The sequence below is a fragment of the Ylistrum balloti genome, unplaced genomic scaffold (assembly GCF_031769215.1).
Source record: "Ylistrum balloti isolate Yb309-2 unplaced genomic scaffold, AGI_CSIRO_Ybal_v1 Utg370370, whole genome shotgun sequence".
NCBI classification, from domain to species: domain Eukaryota; kingdom Metazoa; phylum Mollusca; class Bivalvia; order Pectinida; family Pectinidae; genus Ylistrum; species Ylistrum balloti.
The window spans coordinates 1,850,851-1,873,179 of NW_026782260.1; the positions used below are offsets into that span (position 1 = coordinate 1,850,851).

Sequence of the window (22,329 nt, forward strand, 5' to 3'; positions counted from 1 at the left end):
TTGTTCCTGTGTCAGCCATGGATGTTGTTCCGGTGTCAGACTTGGATGTTGTTCCTGTGTCAGACTTGGATGTTGTTCCTGTGTCAGACTTGGATGTTGTTCCTGTGTCAGCCTTGGATGTTGTTCCTGTGTCAGCCTTGGATGTTGTTTCTGTGTCAGCCTTGGATGTTGTAGCTTTGGATGTTGTTCCTGTGTCAGCCTTGGGTGTTGTTTCTGTCTCAGCCTTGGATGTTGTTCCTGTGTCAGCCTTGGATGTTGTTTCTGTGTCAGTCTTGGATGTTGTTCCTGTGTCAGCCTTGGATGTTGTTTCTGTGTCAGCCTTGGATGTTGTTTCTGTGTCAGCCTTGGATGTTGTAGCCTTGGATGTTGTTCCTGTGTCAGACTTGGATGCTGTTCCTGTGTCAGCGTTGGATGTTGTTCCTGTGTCAGCCTTGGATGTTGTTTCTGTGTCAGCCTTGGATGTTGTAGCCTTGGATGTTGTTCCTGTGTCAGCCTTGGGTGTTGTTCCTGTCTCAGCGTTGGATGTTGTTCCTGTGTCAGCGTTGGATGTTGTTCCTGTGTCAGCCTTGGATGTTGTTTCTGTGTCAGCCATGGGTGTTGTTCCTGTCTCATCCTTGGATGTTGTTCCTGTGTCAGCCTTGGATGTCGTTCCTGTATCAGACTTGGATGTTGTTCCTTGTCAGCGTTGGATGTTGTTCCTCTGTCAGCCTTGGATGTTGTTTCTGTGTCAGCCTTGGATGTTGTTTCTGTGTTAGCCTTGGATGTTGTTCCTGTCTCAGCCTTGGATGTTGTTCCTGTCTCATCCTTGGATGTTGTTCCTGTGTCAGACTTGGATGTTGTTCCTGTGTCAGACTTGGATGTTGTTCCTGTGTCAGACTTGGATGTTGTTCCTGTGTCAGCCTTGGATGTTGTTCCTGTGTCAGCCTTGGATGTTGTTTCTGTGTCAGCCTTGGATGTTGTAGCTTTGGATGTTGGTCCTGTGTCAGCCTTGGGTGTTGTTTCTGTCTCAGCCTTGGATGTTGTTCCTGTGTCAGCCTTGGATGTTGTTCCTGTGTCAGACTTGGATGTTGTTCCTGTGTCAGCCTTGGATGTTGTTCCTGTGTCAGCCTTGGATGTTGTTTCTGTGTCAGCCTTGGATGTTGTAGCTTTGGATGTTGGTCCTGTGTCAGCCTTGGGTGTTGTTTCTGTCTCAGCCTTGGATGTTGTTCCTGTGTCAGCCTTGGATGTTGTTTCTGTGTCAGTCTTGGATGTTGTTCCTGTGTCAGCCTTGGATGTTGTTCCTGTGTCAGCCTTGGATGTTGTTTCTGTGTCAGCCTTGGATGTTGTAGCCTTGGATGTTGTTCCTGTGTCAGACTTGGATGCTGTTCCTGTGTCAGCGTTGGATGTTGTTCCTGTGTCAGCCTTGGATGTTGTTTCTGTGTCAGCCTTTGATGTTGTTCCTATGTCAAAATTGGATGTTGTTTCTGTATCAGCCTTGGATGTTGTTCCTGTGTCACCTTGGATGTTGTTCCTATGTCAAAATTGGATGTTGTTTCTGTGTCAGCCTTGGATGTTGTTCCTATGTCAAAATTGGATGTTGTTTCTGTATCAGCCTTGGATGTTGTTCCTGTGTCACCTTGGATGTTGTTCCTATGTCAAAATTGGATGTTGTTTCTGTGTCAGCCTTGGATGTTGTTCCTGTGTCAAAATTGGATGTTGTTTCTGTGTCAGCCTTGGATGTTGTTTCTGTATCATCCTTGAATGTTGTTTCTGTGTCAGCATTGGATGTTGTTTCTGTGTCAGCCTTTGATGTTGTTCCTATGTCAGCCTTGGATGTTGTTCCTGTGTCAGCCTTGGATGATGTTCCTGTGTCTGCCTTGGATGTTGTTTCTGTGTCAGCCTTAGATGTTGTTTCTGTGTCAGCCTTTGATGTTGTTCCTATGTCAGCCTTGGATGTTGTTCCTGTGTCAGCCTTGGATGATGTTCCTGTGTCTGCCTTGGATGTTGTTTCTGTGTCAGCCTTAGATGTTGTTTCTGTGTCAGTCTTGGATGTTGTTTCTGTGTCAACCTTGGATGTTGTTCGTGTGTCAGCCTTGGATGTTGTTTCTGTGTCAGTCTTGGATGTTGTTTCTGTGTCAGCCTTGGATGTTGTTCCTGTGTTAGTCTTGGATGTTGATTCTGTGTCAGCCTTTAATGTTGTTTTTCTGTGTCAGCCTTGGATGTTGTTTCTGTATCAGCCTTTGATGTTGTTTCTGTGTTAGTCTTGGTCAGCCTTGGGTGTTGTTTCTGTGTCAAGGCTGACTGATGGATGTCAGGATTTACCTGTAGTCAGTACTGCCAACATGGCTGACTGAAGGATGTCAGGATTTACCTGTAGTCAGTACAGCCAACAAGGCTGACTGAAGGATGTCAGGATTTACCTGTAGTCAGTACTGCCAACAAGGCTGACTGAAGGATGTCAGGATTTACCTGTAGTCAGTACTGCAACAAGGCTGACTGTAGGAGGTCAGGATTTACCTGTAGTCAGTACAGCCAACAAGGCTGACTGTAGGAAGTCAGGATTTACCTGTAGTCAGTACTGCCAACAAGGTTGACTGAAGGAAGTCAGGATTTACCTGTAGTCAGTACTGCAACAAGGCTGACTGAAGGATGTCAGGATTTACCTGTAGTCAGTACTGCCAACAAGGCTGACTGAAGGAAGTCAGGATTTACCTGTAGTCAGTACTGCCAACAAGGCTGACTGAAGGATGTCAGGATTTACCTGTAGTCAGTACTGCCAACAAGGCTGACTGTAGGATGTCAGGATTTACCTGTAGTCAGTACTGCCAACAAGACTGACTGTAGGATGTCAGGATTTACCTGTAATGAGCATTGGTACCAAACCTGGATAAAAATTAGGTCCTAATGTATCAGATGAGTGTCACCATGTCTTTTGTTTCTACACAATCTGTTTTGCTCTGACATTGTGGCTCAACATTCTGTTCTACCTGATTGCTTTATGTGTGTGATGGCTTCATTTTATTTTTTAAAAAAATGTGGAACCAAACTTTCCTCTAAAATGGATCCAGCTGAGACGCTGATACTTATATTGTTGAATTAAATCAGAAACGTAAAATAATTATCAAACTCGTCAAAGTTATTGGGCTTTTGTAGCGATACCTGAGCTATTTGCATTAACAAAACAAAAAAAAATAATCTTCAAGATTTGAACACACTGAGCAACTGTGAAGTAGAGAAGTAGAAAACAGTTTTGTTTTTGTACATTGCATGCTCCTCATACAAAGCTATACTCACCTATCAACCATAATACCAGCTCGAATTGCATGTGCCACGCTGCGGAACTTGGGTTTGTCATCACCACGCCGTTTGATGTTGCTCATGGAACGCGTGAATGTGAGTGCTAACCAATCCCGGACCTCACTTGGCACAGCATCTGGCTCCACCTCACTGAGTTCATCATCATCATCACACAGGCGCCTGCATGGTGAGAGATAGAAAGGCATTATTTCATTCCATAGTGAAATTATGACAAATAGAAAATGTTGTGAAAAGAACGGGAAAACAATTGATCACTGATTTGTAAAAATTTACCAATATAACAATATTACAGATTGCAGGAGACCAGTTATTATTGAACTCTCATTCATCCTTGTCTTATTACAAAGTCGTCTCACAACTATGGCCACAGATTGCTGGTTAATCTCTCAACCATGGCAACAGATTGCTGGTTAATCTCACAACCATGGCAACAGATTGCTGGTTAATCTCACAACCATGGCAACAGATTGCTGGTTAATCTCACAACCATGGCCACAGATTGCTGGTTAATCTCACAACCATGGCAACAGATTGCTGGTTAATCTCACAACCATGGCCACAGATTGCTGGTTAATGTCACAACCATGGCAACAGATTGCTGGTTAATCCCATGGCCACACACTAGTAGTTAATTTCACAACCATGGCCATAGATTACTGGCTTATCTCACAATCATGGCCACAGATTGCTGGTTAATGTCACAACCATGGCAACAGATTGCTGGTTACTCTCACAACCATTTCCACAGATTGCTGGTTAATCTCACAACCATGGCAACAGATTACTGGCTAAACTCACAACCATGGCAACAGATTACTGGCTAATCTCACAACCATGGCAACAGATTGCTGGTTAATCTCACAACCATGGCAACAGATTACTGGCTAATCTCACAACCATGGCAACCGATTGCTGGTTAATCTCACAACCATGGCAACAGATTACTGGCTAGTCTCACAATCATGAACACAGTTTACTGGTTAATCTCACAAATCTCACAACCATGACCACAGACTATTGTTTGATCAGAAAACCATGACCACAGTTTACTGGCTTAAGCCTCAAGACAATCACTGCAGAAACCTCTAATGAAGCTGTACCGCAGGGTCACATAATATTACTGCTGTGGTTTTCAAATGTATCTATCAAAACAGAATGGCTTCATTAAAAAATTGATAAGGTTTACATTGTTGTTTTTTTAATGCTTTTAATTCACAGCATATACAGAAATGCTGTCTGCATTGTATTCACTGTTCCATCCATCGAGGCCATTTGTCCTGGAGATGTGCAGTATGTTAACACTTCTGATAAAATTTACTGCTACACTCTGTATCTAGCTGTTGCAATAATTCAGAAATATGAGTCATGTCGCCTAATGTCAGCATATGTCAATTTGATTTGATTTTTTTTAGGATCACATCATTTTTTTGAGTGCCGCTAATCTAGCTCACCTTATGAAATGGTAGCTAGTAAAAAGATCTCTAAATATTGTTGGTATGGAGGGAGAGGTGTCGCCAGACAGAAATTACACATTTACAGATAGACATTGGATCCTTTCAGTGTTGGGTCAGGTAAAAGCTTTAGGGTTATACAATAACTAGATATTGTGTATTGTATTAAAATAATTGTTGCTCCAGTGAAATGTTGCCAATTAATATTTTGAAACTGAACTATATGGGATTATGATAATCTATTACAAGTTATAACAAGTAATTCACAGGTATAGTATTTTCAAAGCAATAAATTGATTGATATCCATATGTAAAAATCAATATATCATAAAAACGAATTGTTAATTACAAGTTCAACATTTAAATTTTTGCGAGTGCTTGTCGCATCCTGTCATTCCAAGTTCACAGTGTCAGATGATCAACATGCTTTTACACTTTGTTGAGGCACTAATAACAGTGAAACTGCGTATTTTTTTCTTTTTTTAGTGTTTTAAATTTTTCATGCTAAAAGTGCATTATAAGGCATTATTTCATTTGGCAGTGTGTGCAATAAATACTGTATTTTACAGATAATAAGCTGCAGTTTTTTTAGTGAGTGAGGCATGCTGCTTATATACCAGAGCTACTTATATGTGGATGAAAAAAATTGGCAGAATTTTCGGTAATCATATAGAACTAAAAGATTACCGTAAAAAGAAACAAGAGTTTTATTGAAATTGATGAATTCTTCCAGAAAATGAATTTATGGGACACAAATTTTTTACAAGTTCTGTAATTAAAGGATTGCAGGCCCTGAATTTGATACACTGCACAATGTCTTTGTATAATCAATGTATATACCAAGTTTCATTATCCTAGTTATAGTGCAAGCAAAGCTAAGCTCATGACACAAAATTTTAAACAAAGGGCAATAACTCTGTACTTAGGGGTCATGGTCCAGGGCTTCACTATGCTGTCCCTTGCCTTTGTATGACTTACGTATACATCAAACCTGACAGACACATGTATACTCAAATTAAAAACTTAATTAAACCTTAACAGACACTAAAACCTTCATCCCTGAGGGTTAGCCATTCAAGAAGGTAAACAAACATGTGGACTAGGACATTCAACTGAAAGGCTGTTTTTCAGTACATCAAAGGTGTATAGGCGCAATGTGGTACAATCCAGTGAACTTAGGTCATTAGGAATGCACATGCTAAATAACTAGAAATGATTTTCTAAAGAGTGATTGGTATGGAGACTATGGGATATATTGAACAAATGGAGGAAAGCAAAATACAACGAAAGCATATATCCTTAAGTCTGGCAGTAAATTTTTGATTTGACAAAAAAACAAAAAAAATCATCTATTTTTGTCCTGTAATTCTGACAAATCTTCACAGGTTTTTACCAGTATTAAACTTATCCAAGATCTTTTTGATGTACAGCAATTCACCAAAATTTAGTTCAAATCGATGATGAAACTGAAAGTTATTTGATGAAAATGAATAAATCATATATTCTGTTAAATTTCTGTAACTCTTGCAAATGTTGATAGAATTTGACCAATATTAAACTCATTTGAGATCATGTCGTCACTTATTTAGCGATTTCACAATTTTGATAAAACAACCGAAACTTTCCCATTTCAGAAGATTAACAGTTTCTGATATGACTGAGTCTAAGATAAAGATTGTTGAAATTTCAGCTAATTAAACCATTTTGGCACTGCTCCTCAGGGCCAAGGGTGTGGAAACCATATAATTGACAATTTTAGGTTCTTCAAATGCAATTGATGTATTCTGCGAAATTTCATCAAAATTGGTTCAGTGGTTCTAAAGGAGATATAAGAAATGTGGCAAAGTTTACAGTCACATGAGGACGGATGGTGCCAGATAGCAATAAACACTAAAGTTGTATCTCATAGATACTCAAGTCAAAATTGCACTATATATTAACGAAAGTCAAGACAAAAACTAAACTAAACCTTATCCATTCCCAAGTCAAAAATACACTAAACCTTTTCCATACTCAAGTGGAAAATACACTTAACATTATCCATACTCAAGTGGAAAATACACTTAACATTATCCATACTCAAGTGGAAAATACACTTAACATTATCCATACTCAAGTGGAAATTACACTAAACCTTTCCATACTCAAGTGAAAAATAAAGTAAACATTATCCATACTCAAGTGAAAAATACACTTAACATTTTCCATACTCAAGTTAAAAATACACTTAACATTATCCATACTCAAGTGAAAAATACACTTAACATTATCCATACTCAAGTGGAAAATACACTTAACATTATCCATACTCAAGTGAAAAATACACTTAACATTATCCATACTCAAGTGAAAAATACACTAAACCTTATAGATACTCCAGACAAAAATACATCATATCTTACTGATACTCCTGTCAAAAATGTAAATCCCATTGATACTCATGTAAATAATTAATTTTAACTCTATTGATACTCAAGTCAATACCTAGTTTTAACCTTATATAGATACTCATGTCAATAATTAATTTAACCTTATATAGATACTCATGTCAACCTTATATAGATACTCATGTCAACCTTATATAGATACTCATGTCAATAATTAATTTAACCTTATATAGATACTCATGTCAACCTTATATAGATACTCATGTCAATAATTAATTTTAACCTTATATAGATACTTTCAACCTTATATAGATACTCATGTCAATAATTAATTTAACCTTATATAGATACTCATGTCAATAATTAATTTAACCTTATATAGATACTCATGTCAACCTTATATAGATACTCAGATCAATAATTAATTTTAACCTTATATAGATACTCATGTCAATAATTAATTTAACCTTATATAGATACTCATGTCAACCTTATATAGATACTCATGTCAACCTTATATAGATACTCATGTCAACCTTATATAGATACTCATGTCAATAATTAATTTAACCTTATATAGATACTCATGTCAACCTTATATAGATACTCATGTCAACCTTATATAGATACTCATGTCAATAATTAATTTAACCTTATATAGATACTATGTCAACCTTATATAGATACTCATGTCAACCTTATATAGATACTCATGTCAACCTTATATAGATACTCATGTCAACCTTATATAGATACTCAGATCAATAATTAATTTTAACCTTATATAGATACTCATGTCAACCTTATATAGATACTCATGTCAATAATTAATTTAACCTTATATAGATACTCATGTCAACCTTATATAGATACTCATGTCAACCTTATATAGATACTCATGTCAACCTTATATAGATACTCATGTCAACCTTATATAGATACTCATATCAATAATTAATTTTAACCTTATATAGATACTCATGTCAACCTTATATAGATACTCATGTCAACCTTATATAGATACTCATGTCAACCTTATATAGATACTCATGTCAATAATTAATTTAACCTTATATAGATACTCATGTCAACCTTATATAGATACTCATGTCAACCTTATATAGATACTCATGTCAATAACTAGTTTTAACCTTATATAGATACTCATGTCAACCTTATATAGATACTCATGTCAACCTTATATAGATACTCATATCAATAATTAATTTTAACCTTATATAGATACTCATGTCAACCTTATATAGATACTCATGTCAACCTTATATAGATACTCATGTCAACCTTATATAGATACTCATGTCAACCTTATATATATACTCAGATCAATAATTAATTAAAAACAAATATAGGAAAGAATGGCAATAAGTAATTTAACAGTATATAGATACTCATGTCAACCTTATATAGATACTCATGTCAACCTTATATAGATACTCATGTCAATAATTAATTTTAACCTTATATAGATACTCATGTCAACCTTATATAGATACTCATGTCAACCTTATATAGATACTCATGTCAACCTTATATAGATACTCATGTCAATAATTAATTTTAACCTTATATAGATACTCATGTCAATAATTAATTTTAACCTTATATAGATACTCATGTCAACCTTATATAGATACTCATGTCAACCTTATATAGATACTCATGTCAACCTTATATAGATACTCATGTCAACCTTATATAGATACTCATGTCAACCTTATATAGATACTCATGTCAACCTTATATAGATACTCATGTCAATACCTAGTTTTAACCTTATATAGATACTCATGTCAACCTTATATAGATACTCATGTCAACCTTATATAGATACTCATGTCAATAATTAATTTTAACCTTATATAGATACTCATGTCAACCTTATATAGATACTCATGTCAACCTTATATAGATACTCATGTCAACCTTATATAGATACTCATGTCAATAATTAATTTAACCTTATATAGATACTCATGTCAATAATTAATTTAACCTTATATAGATACTCATGTCAACCTTATATAGATACTCATGTCAACCTTATATAGATACTCATGTCAACCTTATATAGATACTCATGTCAACCTTATATAGATACTCATGTCAACCTTATATAGATACTCATGTCAATACCTAGTTTTAACCTTATATAGATACTCTTGTCAACCTGATATAGATACTCATGTCAACCTTATATAGATACTCATGTCAACCTTATATAGATACTCATGTCAATACCTAGTTTTAACCTTATATAGATACTCATGTCAACCTTATATAGATACTCATGTCAACCTTATATAGATACTCATGTCAACCTTATATAGATACTCATATCAATAATTAATTTTAACCTTATATAGATACTCATGTCAACCTTATATAGATACTCATGTCAACCTTATATAGATACTCATGTCAACCTTATATAGATACTCATGTCAATACCTAGTTTTAACCTTATATAGATACTCATGTCAATAATTAATTTAACCTGATATAGATACTCATGTCAACCTTATATAGATACTCATGTCAACCTTATATATATCATGTCAACCTTATATAGATACTCATGTCAATACCTAGTTTTAACCTTATATAGATACTCATGTCAATAATTAATTTAACCTTATATAGATACTCATGTCAACCTTATATAGATACTCATGTCAACTTTATATAGATACTCATGTCAATAATTAATTTAACCTTATATAGATACTCATGTCAACCTTATATAGATACTCATGTCAATAATTAATTTAACCTTATATAGATACTCTTGTCAATAATTAATTTAACCTTATATAGATACTCTTGTCAATAATTAATTTAACCTTATATAGATACTCATGTCAACCTTATATAGATACTCATGTCAATAATTAATTTTAACCTTATATAGATACTCTTGTCAATAATTAATTTAACCTTATATAGATACTCATGTCAACCTTATATAGATACTCATGTCAATAATTAATTTAACCTTATATAGATACTCATGTCAACCTTATATAGATACTCAGATCAATAATTAATTTCAACCTTATATAGATACTCTTGTCAATAATTAATTTTAACCTTATATAGATACTCAGATCAATAATTAATTTTAACCTTATATAGATACTCTTGTCAATAATTAATTTAACCTTATATAGATACTCATGTCAACCTTATATAGATACTCATGTCAATAATTAATTTAACCTTATATAGATACTCATGTCAATATTTAAACTACACACTATAGATACTTGAGTCAAAAATACACTAAGCCTTTTAGAAACTTCAGAATATTTAAAAGATTTAAGAAGCTTAAGTTTACACTTCTGTCAGAACTTAATTAGATATAGAAGTAGGTAGACTCAAGGAATATCCATGTTGATTATGGATTAAACCATAAACTAGAGGATGTTTCAATACTTCCAACCAAGTAGTCAATATATTTAAGGATTATAGTATTTGGCCGATGTTTTTGTATTCCCTTGTGTTGATGTTGTATGCAACTTAAGATTAGGAAATACAGAGAGATTTAGTGAAACCTCTAGGAAGTCATTCCACTCTCCGTTGACATACACACGAACCGTAATTGTTTGAAACACTCTGATCAAAATATCTGTACTTCATTGATTTTACAATGCAAAACAGTTATTGAAAGCTATATATCGAAATAAGTAAGATTTCCTTGCGAAGTTATATTATTCAGTCTAGCTAGCTGACTGATGTGGGCTGGGAACGGATGCTAGCAAGCTGATTTGTTTCTGACTCTGACAGAAGTGGACTGATAAGTGCATGATGTTAGCAAATCTACTGTTTGCTTGCCCTTACCATAGTGGGCTGGAAATGGATGCTGCTAGCCTATTGTTTGCTTGCCCTGACCATAGTGGGCTGAGAACGGATGCTGCTAGCCTATTGTTTGACAGTGGGCTGGTAAGTGAATTTAGCAAGCTTGTTGTTAGCTTGCGCTGACCACAGTGGGCTGGGAACTGATGCTAGCAAGCCTGTTGTTAGCTTGTGCTGAACACATTGGGCTGGGAACTGATGCTTAATTTCCAAAATGTTGAGCATTAAATTAGCTTATCAGCTGGCGCTTAGAATCACTCAAATCAAGAACAATATATATATATATCATATGTTGTTCTATAGAGTCATTATTTGTTATATCATCAACTTCACTCACCATTTTCTCAGCTCTTCTACCAGGTTAAATTGCTGACCAGTCATTTTAGACTATATGTTAAGAAAGATGGCTGAAATGTTTACTTAGTACATAGGCTTATATTGATGTCCTTCAAACAAGTGAAGTCTACAGAAAGTTGTGATTGAGCTGATGATGTCATCATTTTGGTTAAAATACATTATGATGTCACACCAGCATTGGTTATGATGTCACCAATTTTGATCCCAAATTTTGATGACATCACTAACAGTAAAAAGGGGAGATAACTGATGTCTTTTTGATAAGATCATATCAGTTTCCAGTTTAAAACTTAAGTTTCTTTATCATCAGAATCTACATGTGTGTTAAGCAAACTAGTACTTTAAACTGAAGCCTTATAAAATAGTTACATATGAATCACTTACTATACAGTGATAAAAACATTTAAGCTAACCACATGAACTGGAGGCTTTATGTTTCAGCTTGGTTAGAAGTTGCAGTGCTAGCAACATTTGAAGATGACAGAAAGCCCTCAAGCCTATTCCTGTAGTCAACTACAGAGTCCAAGTTGATTTCATATGACTGTGATAATTAAGTGGTACAGTAAAACAGAAATGTCTAAACATGCACTGAGTGACAGGATTATCAGCCCTGTAACATAAACTAGTGAAAGATCAGGTGGTGAGATGTGATTGGTAAATTGTCTTGAATATATTTTGATATTATCATACTAGCATGATGTTAGGTGATTAATTCATGGAAATGTTGTTGTATTACACTGTCAACTGACCCATCATGATTTTAAACAACATACTCATATCAATAATATATAATTAAAAAGGTAAAATTAACACAGTAGTTCACTAATGTTTTCAGGTATAGTGGACTTTTCTTTTTTCTGACAGGTTATCCATCTCAGTGACTCTTCCTGTGTCCTAGTAACATCTCACTAACAAACGTCAGTGTTCTGGCGACATGTTAATGGCCATCTTCAGGCAATTTTTTAATGACTTTATGACATATTTAATGGTAACAGTAAGGGAGGTAATAACATTAATACCTATAAATATCACATCACTTAATAACACAGTTAATGATCATTAAGATTTTATCTTTTTAATTATCTAATTGATGCCCAACGTATTTACTAGTTAAAAAAATATATATTTATATACCTATATTGGACATTGTAACACATTTAAATGTCAAAGGAAGACCATTTCTGACTCATGCCCTTTCAGGGTCTTGAACGCACAATCTACAGCACCAAATCCCCTTGCCAAATATTCCAAACTGCTTAACCATAATGCACCACCACAACATCCTCAAAAAAGGATGTTTGGAATTTGTACTGATAGACAGCTGGAAATTTTCAACATGATAAAACTCTGGTATATTCAGGGCAGGAAATTCAAATCTGAAACCTTCGGGTCGACAGCATTACTGTATATGATGCATTGTGTAAATGTATTCATATTTCGGACATTGTAATACAAATGACAAAGGAAGACAATTTTTGAGTAATGTGCCATGTCAGGGCCTTGAATTCATCATCTACAGCACCAAATTGCCTAGCCAAGACGTTATAAACTGCCTAAACATCGCATCCCCCAAAAAAGATGTTTGGAAACTGTAATGATAGACAGCTACATAAATATTAACATACAAGATAGATGTCAAACAGACTCAGCATGATTTTAGACAATATCTATACACTTTATATATGATCAATGAATTAATAATGACAGTAAGGACGGATAAACTGTCAAATTTACATGACAGTCTGTCCCTTTATCGAGACGCAAAATTCTACATCAGTTGCAACACATACATGAAACATAAAACAAAGACAAAGTTGTAAACAATAACTATCAGGAACAGTAGTGGAAATTTAGGTGTCTCGATAATCAATTTGGTTGATGGACGCCAAAGGCACTTCAGACGCTCTACAATTAGTTTTGCTACCTCAGTAGGCCTACTTGGTTGCCTTCATATAACACAATCTGATGTCACCAATAATGGCTTGATTGTGATATGTCCAACATGTCATGATTGTAGACATGATATGTAACAGGCCATGATATAGCCTTCAGTAGTTACATATAATTACAGGCCATGATACAGCCTATTGTGGTAGTTACAGGCCATGATACTGCCTACTGTGGTAGTAACAGGCCATAATACAGCCTGTGGTAATTACAGGCCATGATATAGCCTTCAGTAATTACATATAATTACAGGCTATGATACAGCCTATTGTGGTAGTAACAGGCCATAATACAGCCTGTGGTAATTACAGGCCATGATATAGCCTTCAGTAGTTACATATAATTACAGGCCATGATACAGCCTATTGTGGTAGTAACAGGCCATAATACAGCCTGCTGTGGTAATTACAGGCCACGAAACAGTCTATTGTGGTAGTAACAGGCCATGATACAGCCTGCTGTGGTAATTACAGGCCATGAAACAGTCTACTGTGGTAATTACAGGCCATGATACAGCCTGTGGTATTATAGAGATGCCTTCATACAGTTTGTGGTTCATATTTAGCTTATTTAGTACTATTAGGCTATGAGACAACATGTAATATAAAGTCTTTTATTGTGGTATGGTTGGACTATGAGAGACCATAGTACAGTCTTATATGGTAGTACTTTTGGGCTAGGAGAGGCCATGACTATGTAGGGCTATGAGAGACCATAGTACAGTTTTATATGGTAGTACTTTTGGACTAGGAGAGGCCATGACTATGTAGGGCTATGAGAGACCATAGTACAGTTTTATATGGTAGTACTTTTGGACTAGGAGAGGCCATGATTGTGTAGGGCTATGAGAGACCATAATACAGTCTTATATGGCAGTACTTTTGGACTAGGAGAGGCCATGATTGTGTAGGGCTATGAGAGACCATAATACAGTCTTATATTGCAGTACTTTTGGACTAGGAGAGGCCATGATTATGTAGGGCTATGAGAGACCTAAATGATACACTTTCTGTGGTTTGTTTGAGAGGTCAGCTAGCTGTCTTTTGCAATACTTGTGATACAATGAGTTTGGCAGATTGATACAAAACAAGGTGACAAGCTGGTCAGTGTAAGAAAATAAATCAACATCTAGTGACCCAATAATATAAAGGTCATTGATTATTTACACAGCTGTCACTTCCTAAATGAATGAGATTAGAATATATAACATACATCTATCTAAATGGTAAAAAGTGTTAGATCTCTAGTGACAAGGTCCAGTGATTTGTCAAGAGTTCAGTCACCCCTGGATACTTATAATTAAACTGCCCTAAACTGCCAGTAAGAAACAGGAAGTGTAGTAATAATGCACGGTTTGATCAGCAGACAGAGAACTCTTAATGAAAATAACCAGAGAGCAGTCGATGGCTAAAACCAATCACACCCACTCCAACATCCAGGACAGTAGTGTTTCCCTCCATTTTTATAAATCATGTGTAACAGAGGTTGTCATTCATTTCAATGCCTCAGCTAGGAATCGAACCCTGGACCCCTGTTTTACTAGTCTGACGCTCTACCAATCAAGCTAAACAGAAGTTCTCTCTAGCCGAGTGGTATTTTGTGGCTAGTATTTTACCAGGGTTACATACTCCCCCTCCAGGAAATTATTCATCCTCGAGTTTCCAATGGTTACATCGATGCTGGTGGGGCATGCTAAGTACTATTCCCGGGTCCCTACAAGGACGCCAATGTAACAGACGTCATTATTTATTTCAATGCCTCTGCTAGGAATCGAACCCAGGACCCCAGGCTTTCTAGTCTGACGCTCTACCAATCGAGCTAAAGAGTTCTCTCTAGTCGAGTGGTATATTGTGGCTAGTATTTTACCACGGTTACATATGGTAGCAGAGCGAGGTTGATATATAATATCAATGCTATACAAATAAGCCTGAATATTCTCAGACTCAGTCTGGTCAACTTGGCTAGTTTCAATGAATATCCTGCACTTCACTTCCGTTGAGGCTAAAGGAGGAAACAATATCATTTAAAATTGAAACTAAAATAATTCGTTTTTATTATTTATGAGACATTGTCAGTGATGATATATTTTGCACCATAATTTTTAGAGCATCTCTTGCCACCACTGAAATCTAAATCAAACATTTCTCTGGAAGTTAGAAAAGAAAGATAGTATGTGAGACTGTGAGGATGTGCACTGTGCTGGAGACTAATTAAAAAAAGCATTGCAGTGAAATATGATGATAAAAAATTACTTAAAATAATATTTGAATAATATTTTATATAGTGTGAAAATTTTAAGTGAATAATATAGAATAACACTTTATTTCTTTTCTTGCATCTTAAGTTCAGTAAATAGGAAATCATGCTACCATATTTCAAATTAGTGGCAAACAGTTACATATCAATAATGGACTCGCTTATGTTATCATTATTCAATATTTCAAACATGAAGTTGGCTTCTAACACAGCCTTCTTATGGACATTGTATTTTCCGATTTTCATATTATTAACAAATTATTATAAATTATGCTACCAATCAAACTTGTAATATTATAATATTATATTATAATATATATTACAATATTGTAATATAATGTAATATTACATTTTATTTTTCCATTAATTCTTCAGAATAAAATATTTTATTTTATTTTCAGTCAACTTGTACAACATATGTAAATAAATAATAACTAGATATAGTTGTTCAACATCATGTCTATAGACAATTCTAGATAATGGTTACCATGACTACAGTAAGTATAATTATATATGTTACTAGGTGTTAATTGGAACAAACATAATCACAAACTAACAAATAAATCATTCTATGTTATGGCTGCATGCACAATTAGTAGTAAGTAATCATTTATAATATTAGGACAACACTGCTTCATTCTGATAGATAATAGGATTAGTCTACAGTGTTGTGTTCACTCTGGTAGATAATAGGATTAGTCTACAGTGTTGTGTTTCAGTCTGGTAGATAATAGGATTAGTCTACAGTGTTGTGTCTGACTTTGGTCTAAAATAGGATTGTGTCTACAGTGTTGTGTCTAACTTGGGTCTAAGATAGGATTGAATCTATAGTGTTGTGTCTGACTTTGGTCTAAAATAGGATTGTGTCTACAGTGTTGTGTCTAACTTGGGTCTAAGATAGGATTGAATCTATAGTGTTGTGTCTGACTTCGGTCTAAAATAGGATTGAGTCTACAGTGTTGTGTCTTACTTGGGTCTAAAATAGGATTGAATCTACAGTTGTCCTCCAGTTTGGACAAGGAGAGTTATAAGTATCTAGTGTAGGTGTAGAGTGAGCTATCTAGTGTAGGTGTAGAGTGAGCTATCTAGTGTAGGTGTAGAGTGAGCTATCTAGTGTAGGTGTAGAGTGAGCTATCTAGTGTAGGTGTAGAGTGAGCTATCTAGTGTAGGTGTAGAGTGAGCTATCTAGTGTTGGTGTAGAGGAGTGAGTTATCTAGTGTTGGTGTAGAGTGAGCTATCTAGTGTTGGTGTATAGGATTGAGCTATCTAGTGTTAGTTTAGAAGAGTGAGCTATTGTACGTGGAGAGGACAGATATATCAAATGTTACAGTTTTACTAAGGTAAAGGGTACCCATATTTGAATCAGCCCCTAGGGGTCAGCCAGGTCAATATGTGCATACCATCATATATCATCTTAAATTTAAAATTCTTACCATATCTTTGTATTAACTGTGCATGTTTTTTAACACTTACAGTCACCTTTCTAGGACATCCCCATATTCACAGTCAATTTATAATGTCCAATTTGACCACTCAGCTAATTGGGAAACCCCTCTCAAATTTTGATCTGATAACATCAGTTACTGACAGTTTTAAAGATGAGGCAGATAATTTGTAAACACGAACACAGGAAAAATGTAAACACCTATTTTCCAATATTCCAATCTGTTCTGGATGAGCAGACATTGTTTGATAACTCAATTTAAATTCAGAATTGAAAAAAAAAAAATTCTAGCCATCGATCTCACTCCAGCCGTACATGCATTGTAAATAACAAGCAAAGCTTTGACCTAGTTCCATTTGGCTAGTCTGTCGGTCAGTTCAATATTATGATTTTATCTGATTTCATTCCATCTGCCATGATAAGCCTCCCCAGCAAAATTCCTCGATTTTTGTCAGCCATTTTCAGTCATATTTAATCGTTGACTGTGTAACATTCTTTTAACCACAACTAATTCACGTGAGAAGCCATTCTTGTTTACTGATGTGTTGTGTCATGTTTACGCGTTATCATATAGAACATAAAAATTTACGTTTCCAGACATCTAATCAACAGCAAGAGATTTTTCTGAACATTTTTAATGTGCATCATTTTAGCTGAAACCATCTACCATTAAATGGTCCATAAGGTGATACATATTCATATGCAAAATTGATAAAGGTGACAGAAAAAAAAAATTCTGTGATGTCACTTGAAGCTTTTTCCAAAAGCAACTAAACAAGTTATGCATAAAATGTAATTTCACTATGTAAACTGTACCCTATCCCAAGAGAGAAAAATGAGACCCTTGGGTCAAGGGATTTATACCCAACGAACTTTCCATCCTATAAGAGTATTTGATTCTAGATCTACCTGGAGCCACAGCCAGGGTCGATGTGTGCATACTGTAAATATCATCCTACACTAATCCAAATTCAAATTAAGTTTGACATTTTTTCAGATAAATGATTAACAAATCATCCTAAACAAGAGGCCCAAAGGGCCAGAACAGTCATCTGAGTTACAATGCTTCTTGTAACATGTCATAGAAATGATTTTGTTAACACAAGTAAGATAATTTTAACTACATCATACACATAACATTCACTGCTGTGCTAAGGCTTCTTACCAAGTTTGAATTAAAAGAAATTACACTCAAAATTAGAATTTTCTTTCTTATATTCTTATATCAATGACTAGTGAGAACATCTTTGAAATTTCAGTCATTTGACCCATTTTTGGCCCTGCCCATCAGCCCCTGAGGGTTGGGGACCATTTACAATTTTGGTGTGCATTTAGCCATGGAAGGTTTTTGTAAAATTTCATTGAAACAGGAGATTTCCAGAAGTCAAAAATATTAAAAGTTAAGATGCATGGGTGGGGGGAGTGAAACCCTGGGGTCATGAAATTCACAATTTTGGTAAAGCATCTTAAGATCCTTCCATTCAAGAAGAGTGTTCGATTTGATTAAATCTAGATTTTTGAGGAAGCATAATAATCCCTTTTGAACCTGCTCCTTGGGTCCCTCAAAAGTTGGGACCTGAAAATGTTGAAAATATTGAAAGTTTACAACGCATAATGCACACTGCATGGCACGGCAGAAAAGGCGATCGCAACAGGTTGTATAAATGAGAAATTGTCTCAGGTGATCTAAAAATACTCACATTTACAGACCAAATCAGGTGTGAATCAGATAAGGGAGATAACTCGGTAGACATTGATTGACCAATCATCATAAACCCTTTAACTTAAAAATCACATCAGTCTGAGTCCTATGATAAATTATGTGGCTAATAATGACTACACACTGTCAAAACAGAAGATAAACACTTGACTAACAGGAGAACATAATACTGACAATGTTATGGTCCGGGAGTGAGGTAATATTTGTCATTGATTGTACGTCAAATTCAGTAAAAATTTTACTGTCAACAAATACATGTAAAAGCACTTAAGAAACTTAATCAAAATAATAAAGTTTTGAGATGGGAAGCTGCAGCCAGAGCATAAGCTATGATGACTGGTGATAACTTTTAACTGGCCTAGTGAGCTAAACACATTTACTTTAAAGGGGAGACAACTCATGATTAAAAAAAATTCTCTTTTAATCTTTCAGTGGATTTCATGACTGATGGTACCCTTTATCTTAAGTTAACTGTCATGCGTTGTTAATCATCTTTCAAATTTTATTAAGTCTGGGGTATATGTAAATATTGCATATCTATACACGTATATGTATATATATATATATATAGTGAAAATGTGATGAATTCTCTGTGCCCAGCAAAAATATAAAAAAATTAAAAGACTGGAAAACACGATGAGCTGTAAAACATTAGCGCTTTCATTTCTTCTTCAGATGTTTTATATAATGTACATATGTTTTACAGCTCATCGTGTTTTCCAGTCTTTTAATTTATATATATTTGTTTTAATAATTATACTTTTTTTCAAATCTGTCTATATAAACTTAGCTTACATTATCACAATTCATACATCATATATTTAAACACAATCAAATAAAAAAAAATATTTAAAATAATAATGCTAATAAAAACCAACACACAGATGATAATATGTATGTTATATTGCATACATTTCATATCAATTAACACAACAAACATATTATAATGTACACTTCTGCATTCACAATCAAATTAATCTAAGGATGGAAATGTGCGAAAATGAATCAAGCTTCCTGTATCTTACTTACACTTCCTGAGACTCCTGTTTAGGTCTGCAACAACATGACAGTGACAATATATATAACAACAATGGTGTATGTGACTATGGCATGTGATACAGTGTTGTGTGTGTGTGACTAAGATGTGATACAGTGTTGTGTTTGTGTGACTAAGATGTGATATAGTGTTGTGTGTGTGACTTAGATGTGATACAGTGTTGTGTGTGTGACTAAGATATGATACAGTATTGTGTGTGTGTGTGTGTGACTAAGATTTGATACAGTGTTGTGTGTGTGACTAAGATATGATACAGTGTTGTGTTTGTGTGACTAAGATGTGATATAGTGTTGTGTGTGTGACTTAGATGTGATACAGTGTTGTGTGTGTGACTAAGATATGATACAGTGTTGTGTGTGTGACTAAGATATGATACAGTGTTGTCTGTGTGACTAAGATATGATACAGTGTTGTGTGTGTGTGTGTGTGGGTGTGTGTGTGTGTGTGTGTGTGTGTGTGTGTGTGTGTGTGTGTGTGTGTGTGTGTGTGTGTGTGTGTGTGTGTGTGTGTGTGTGTGTGTGTGTGTGTGTGTGTGTGTGTGTGTGTGTGTGTGTGTGACTAAGATATGATACAGTGTTGTGTGTGTGACACAGATATGATACAGTGTTGTGTGTGTGTGTGTGTGACTAAGATATGATACAGTGTTGTGTGTGTGACCAAGATATGATACAGTGTTGTGTGTGTGTGTGTGACTAAGATATGATACAGTGTTGTGTGTGTGACTAAGATATGATACAGTGTTGTGTGTGTGACAAAGATATGATACAGTGTTGTGTGTGTGACTAAGATATGATACAGTGTTGTGTGTGTGAATAAGATATGATAGTGTTGTGTGTGTGTGACTAAGATGTGATACAGTGTTGTGTGTGTGACAAAGATATGATACAGTGTTGTGTGTGTGTGTGACTAAGATTTGATACAGTGTTGTGTGTGTGACTAAGATATGATACAGTGTTGTGTGTGTGACTAAGATATGATACAGTGTTGTGTGTGTGACTAAGATATGATACAGTGTTGTGTGTGACTAAGATATGATACAGTGTTGTGTGTAACTAAGATATGATACAGTGTTATGTGTGTGACTAAGATATGATACAGTGTTGTGTGTGAGACTAAGATATGATACAGTGTTGTGTGTGTGACTAAGATATGATACAGTGTTGTGTGTGTGACTAAGATATGATACAGTGTTGTGTGTGACTAAGATATGATACAGTGTTGTGTGTGTGACTAAGATAAGATACAGTGTTGTGTGTGTAACTAAGATATGATACAGTGTTGTGTGTGTGACTAAGATATGATACAGTGCTGTGTGTGTGACTAAGATATGATACAGTGTTGTGTGTGTGACTAAGATATGATACAGTGTTGTGTGTGTGACTAAGATATGATACAGTGTTGTGTGTGTGACTAAGATTTGATACAGTGTTGTGTGTGTGTGAGACTAAGATATGATACAGTGTTGTGTGTGTGTGTGACTAAGATGTGTTACAGTGTTGTGTGTGTGTGTGACTAAGATGTGATACAGTGTTGTGTGTTTGACTAAGATTTGATACAGTGTTGTGTGTGTGACTAAGATATGATACAGTGTTGTGTGTGTGACTAAGATATGATACAGTGTTGTGTGTGTGACTAAGATATGATACAGTGTTGTGTATGTGACTAAGATATAATACAGTGTTGTGTGTGTGACTAAGATATGATAAGTGTTGTGTGTGACTAAGATATGATACAGTGTTGTGTGTGTGTGTGACTAAGATGTGATACAGTGTTGTGTGTGTGTGAATAAGATAGGATACAGTGTTATGTGTGTGTGTGACTAAGATGTGATACAGTGTTGTGTGTTTGTGACTAGAAAATCTTATATAAAGCTGTGTTTGTGACTACAAATTAATACAAAATTGAGTCCCTGCACTCTAGGATGCTAAGTCAGACAAAATTTTAGCAAAATGATATCATTTGTACAGAAGAAGTAGGAATTTTTAGACTTAATTTCCTTTATTTCCCCTTACTGGCCCTAGTCCTCCCCTCATCCCTCCCATGGGCCCCCTCCCTGGGCCCCACCCCTCCCATGGCCCCCCTCCTTGGGCCCCATCCTCCCATGGGCCCCCTCCCTGGGCCCCACCCCTCCCTTGGGCCCCACCCCTTCTGGGCCCCACCCCTCCCACCACAAGGGACAGAGATCCAACATTTATACAAAATCAATTTCTCTTCACTCACTGATTGATAATTAAGGTCAAATTTGGGCAAAATCCACTCATTCTTACAGGAGGGGTAGGGTTTTATAGAATTTGCTCTATTTCCCCTATGTGGCTTTGCCCCTCCCACCCCGGAGAAAAGAGACCCATTATTTATAGAAAACGGATTCCTCTTCACCCAAGAATGCTTCAGACCAAATTTGGACAAAATCCATTAATTTCTTCAGGATTTTGAAAATTTGCTTTATTTCCCCTATGGGGCTCCACCTACCTTCTCTGGGAGCATAGATCCACCATTTATACTAAATTGATTCCCCCAAATCCAATCATTCCTATAGCAGG

The 22,329-nt window shown here is 35.6% G+C and overlaps 1 protein-coding gene across 1 annotated transcript in view; it reads right to left on the minus strand.

Annotated features, from left to right (window-relative positions):
* LOC132553992 (dual specificity calcium/calmodulin-dependent 3',5'-cyclic nucleotide phosphodiesterase 1A-like) overlaps window positions 1-22,329 on the minus strand; it is a 130,336-nt gene that overhangs the window by 18,992 nt on the left and 89,015 nt on the right. Inside the window, 2 exon segments of the mRNA XM_060218287.1 lie at window positions 3,274-3,456; window positions 19,762-19,785. Coding sequence (XP_060074270.1) covers window positions 3,274-3,456; window positions 19,762-19,785 — 207 coding nt within the window.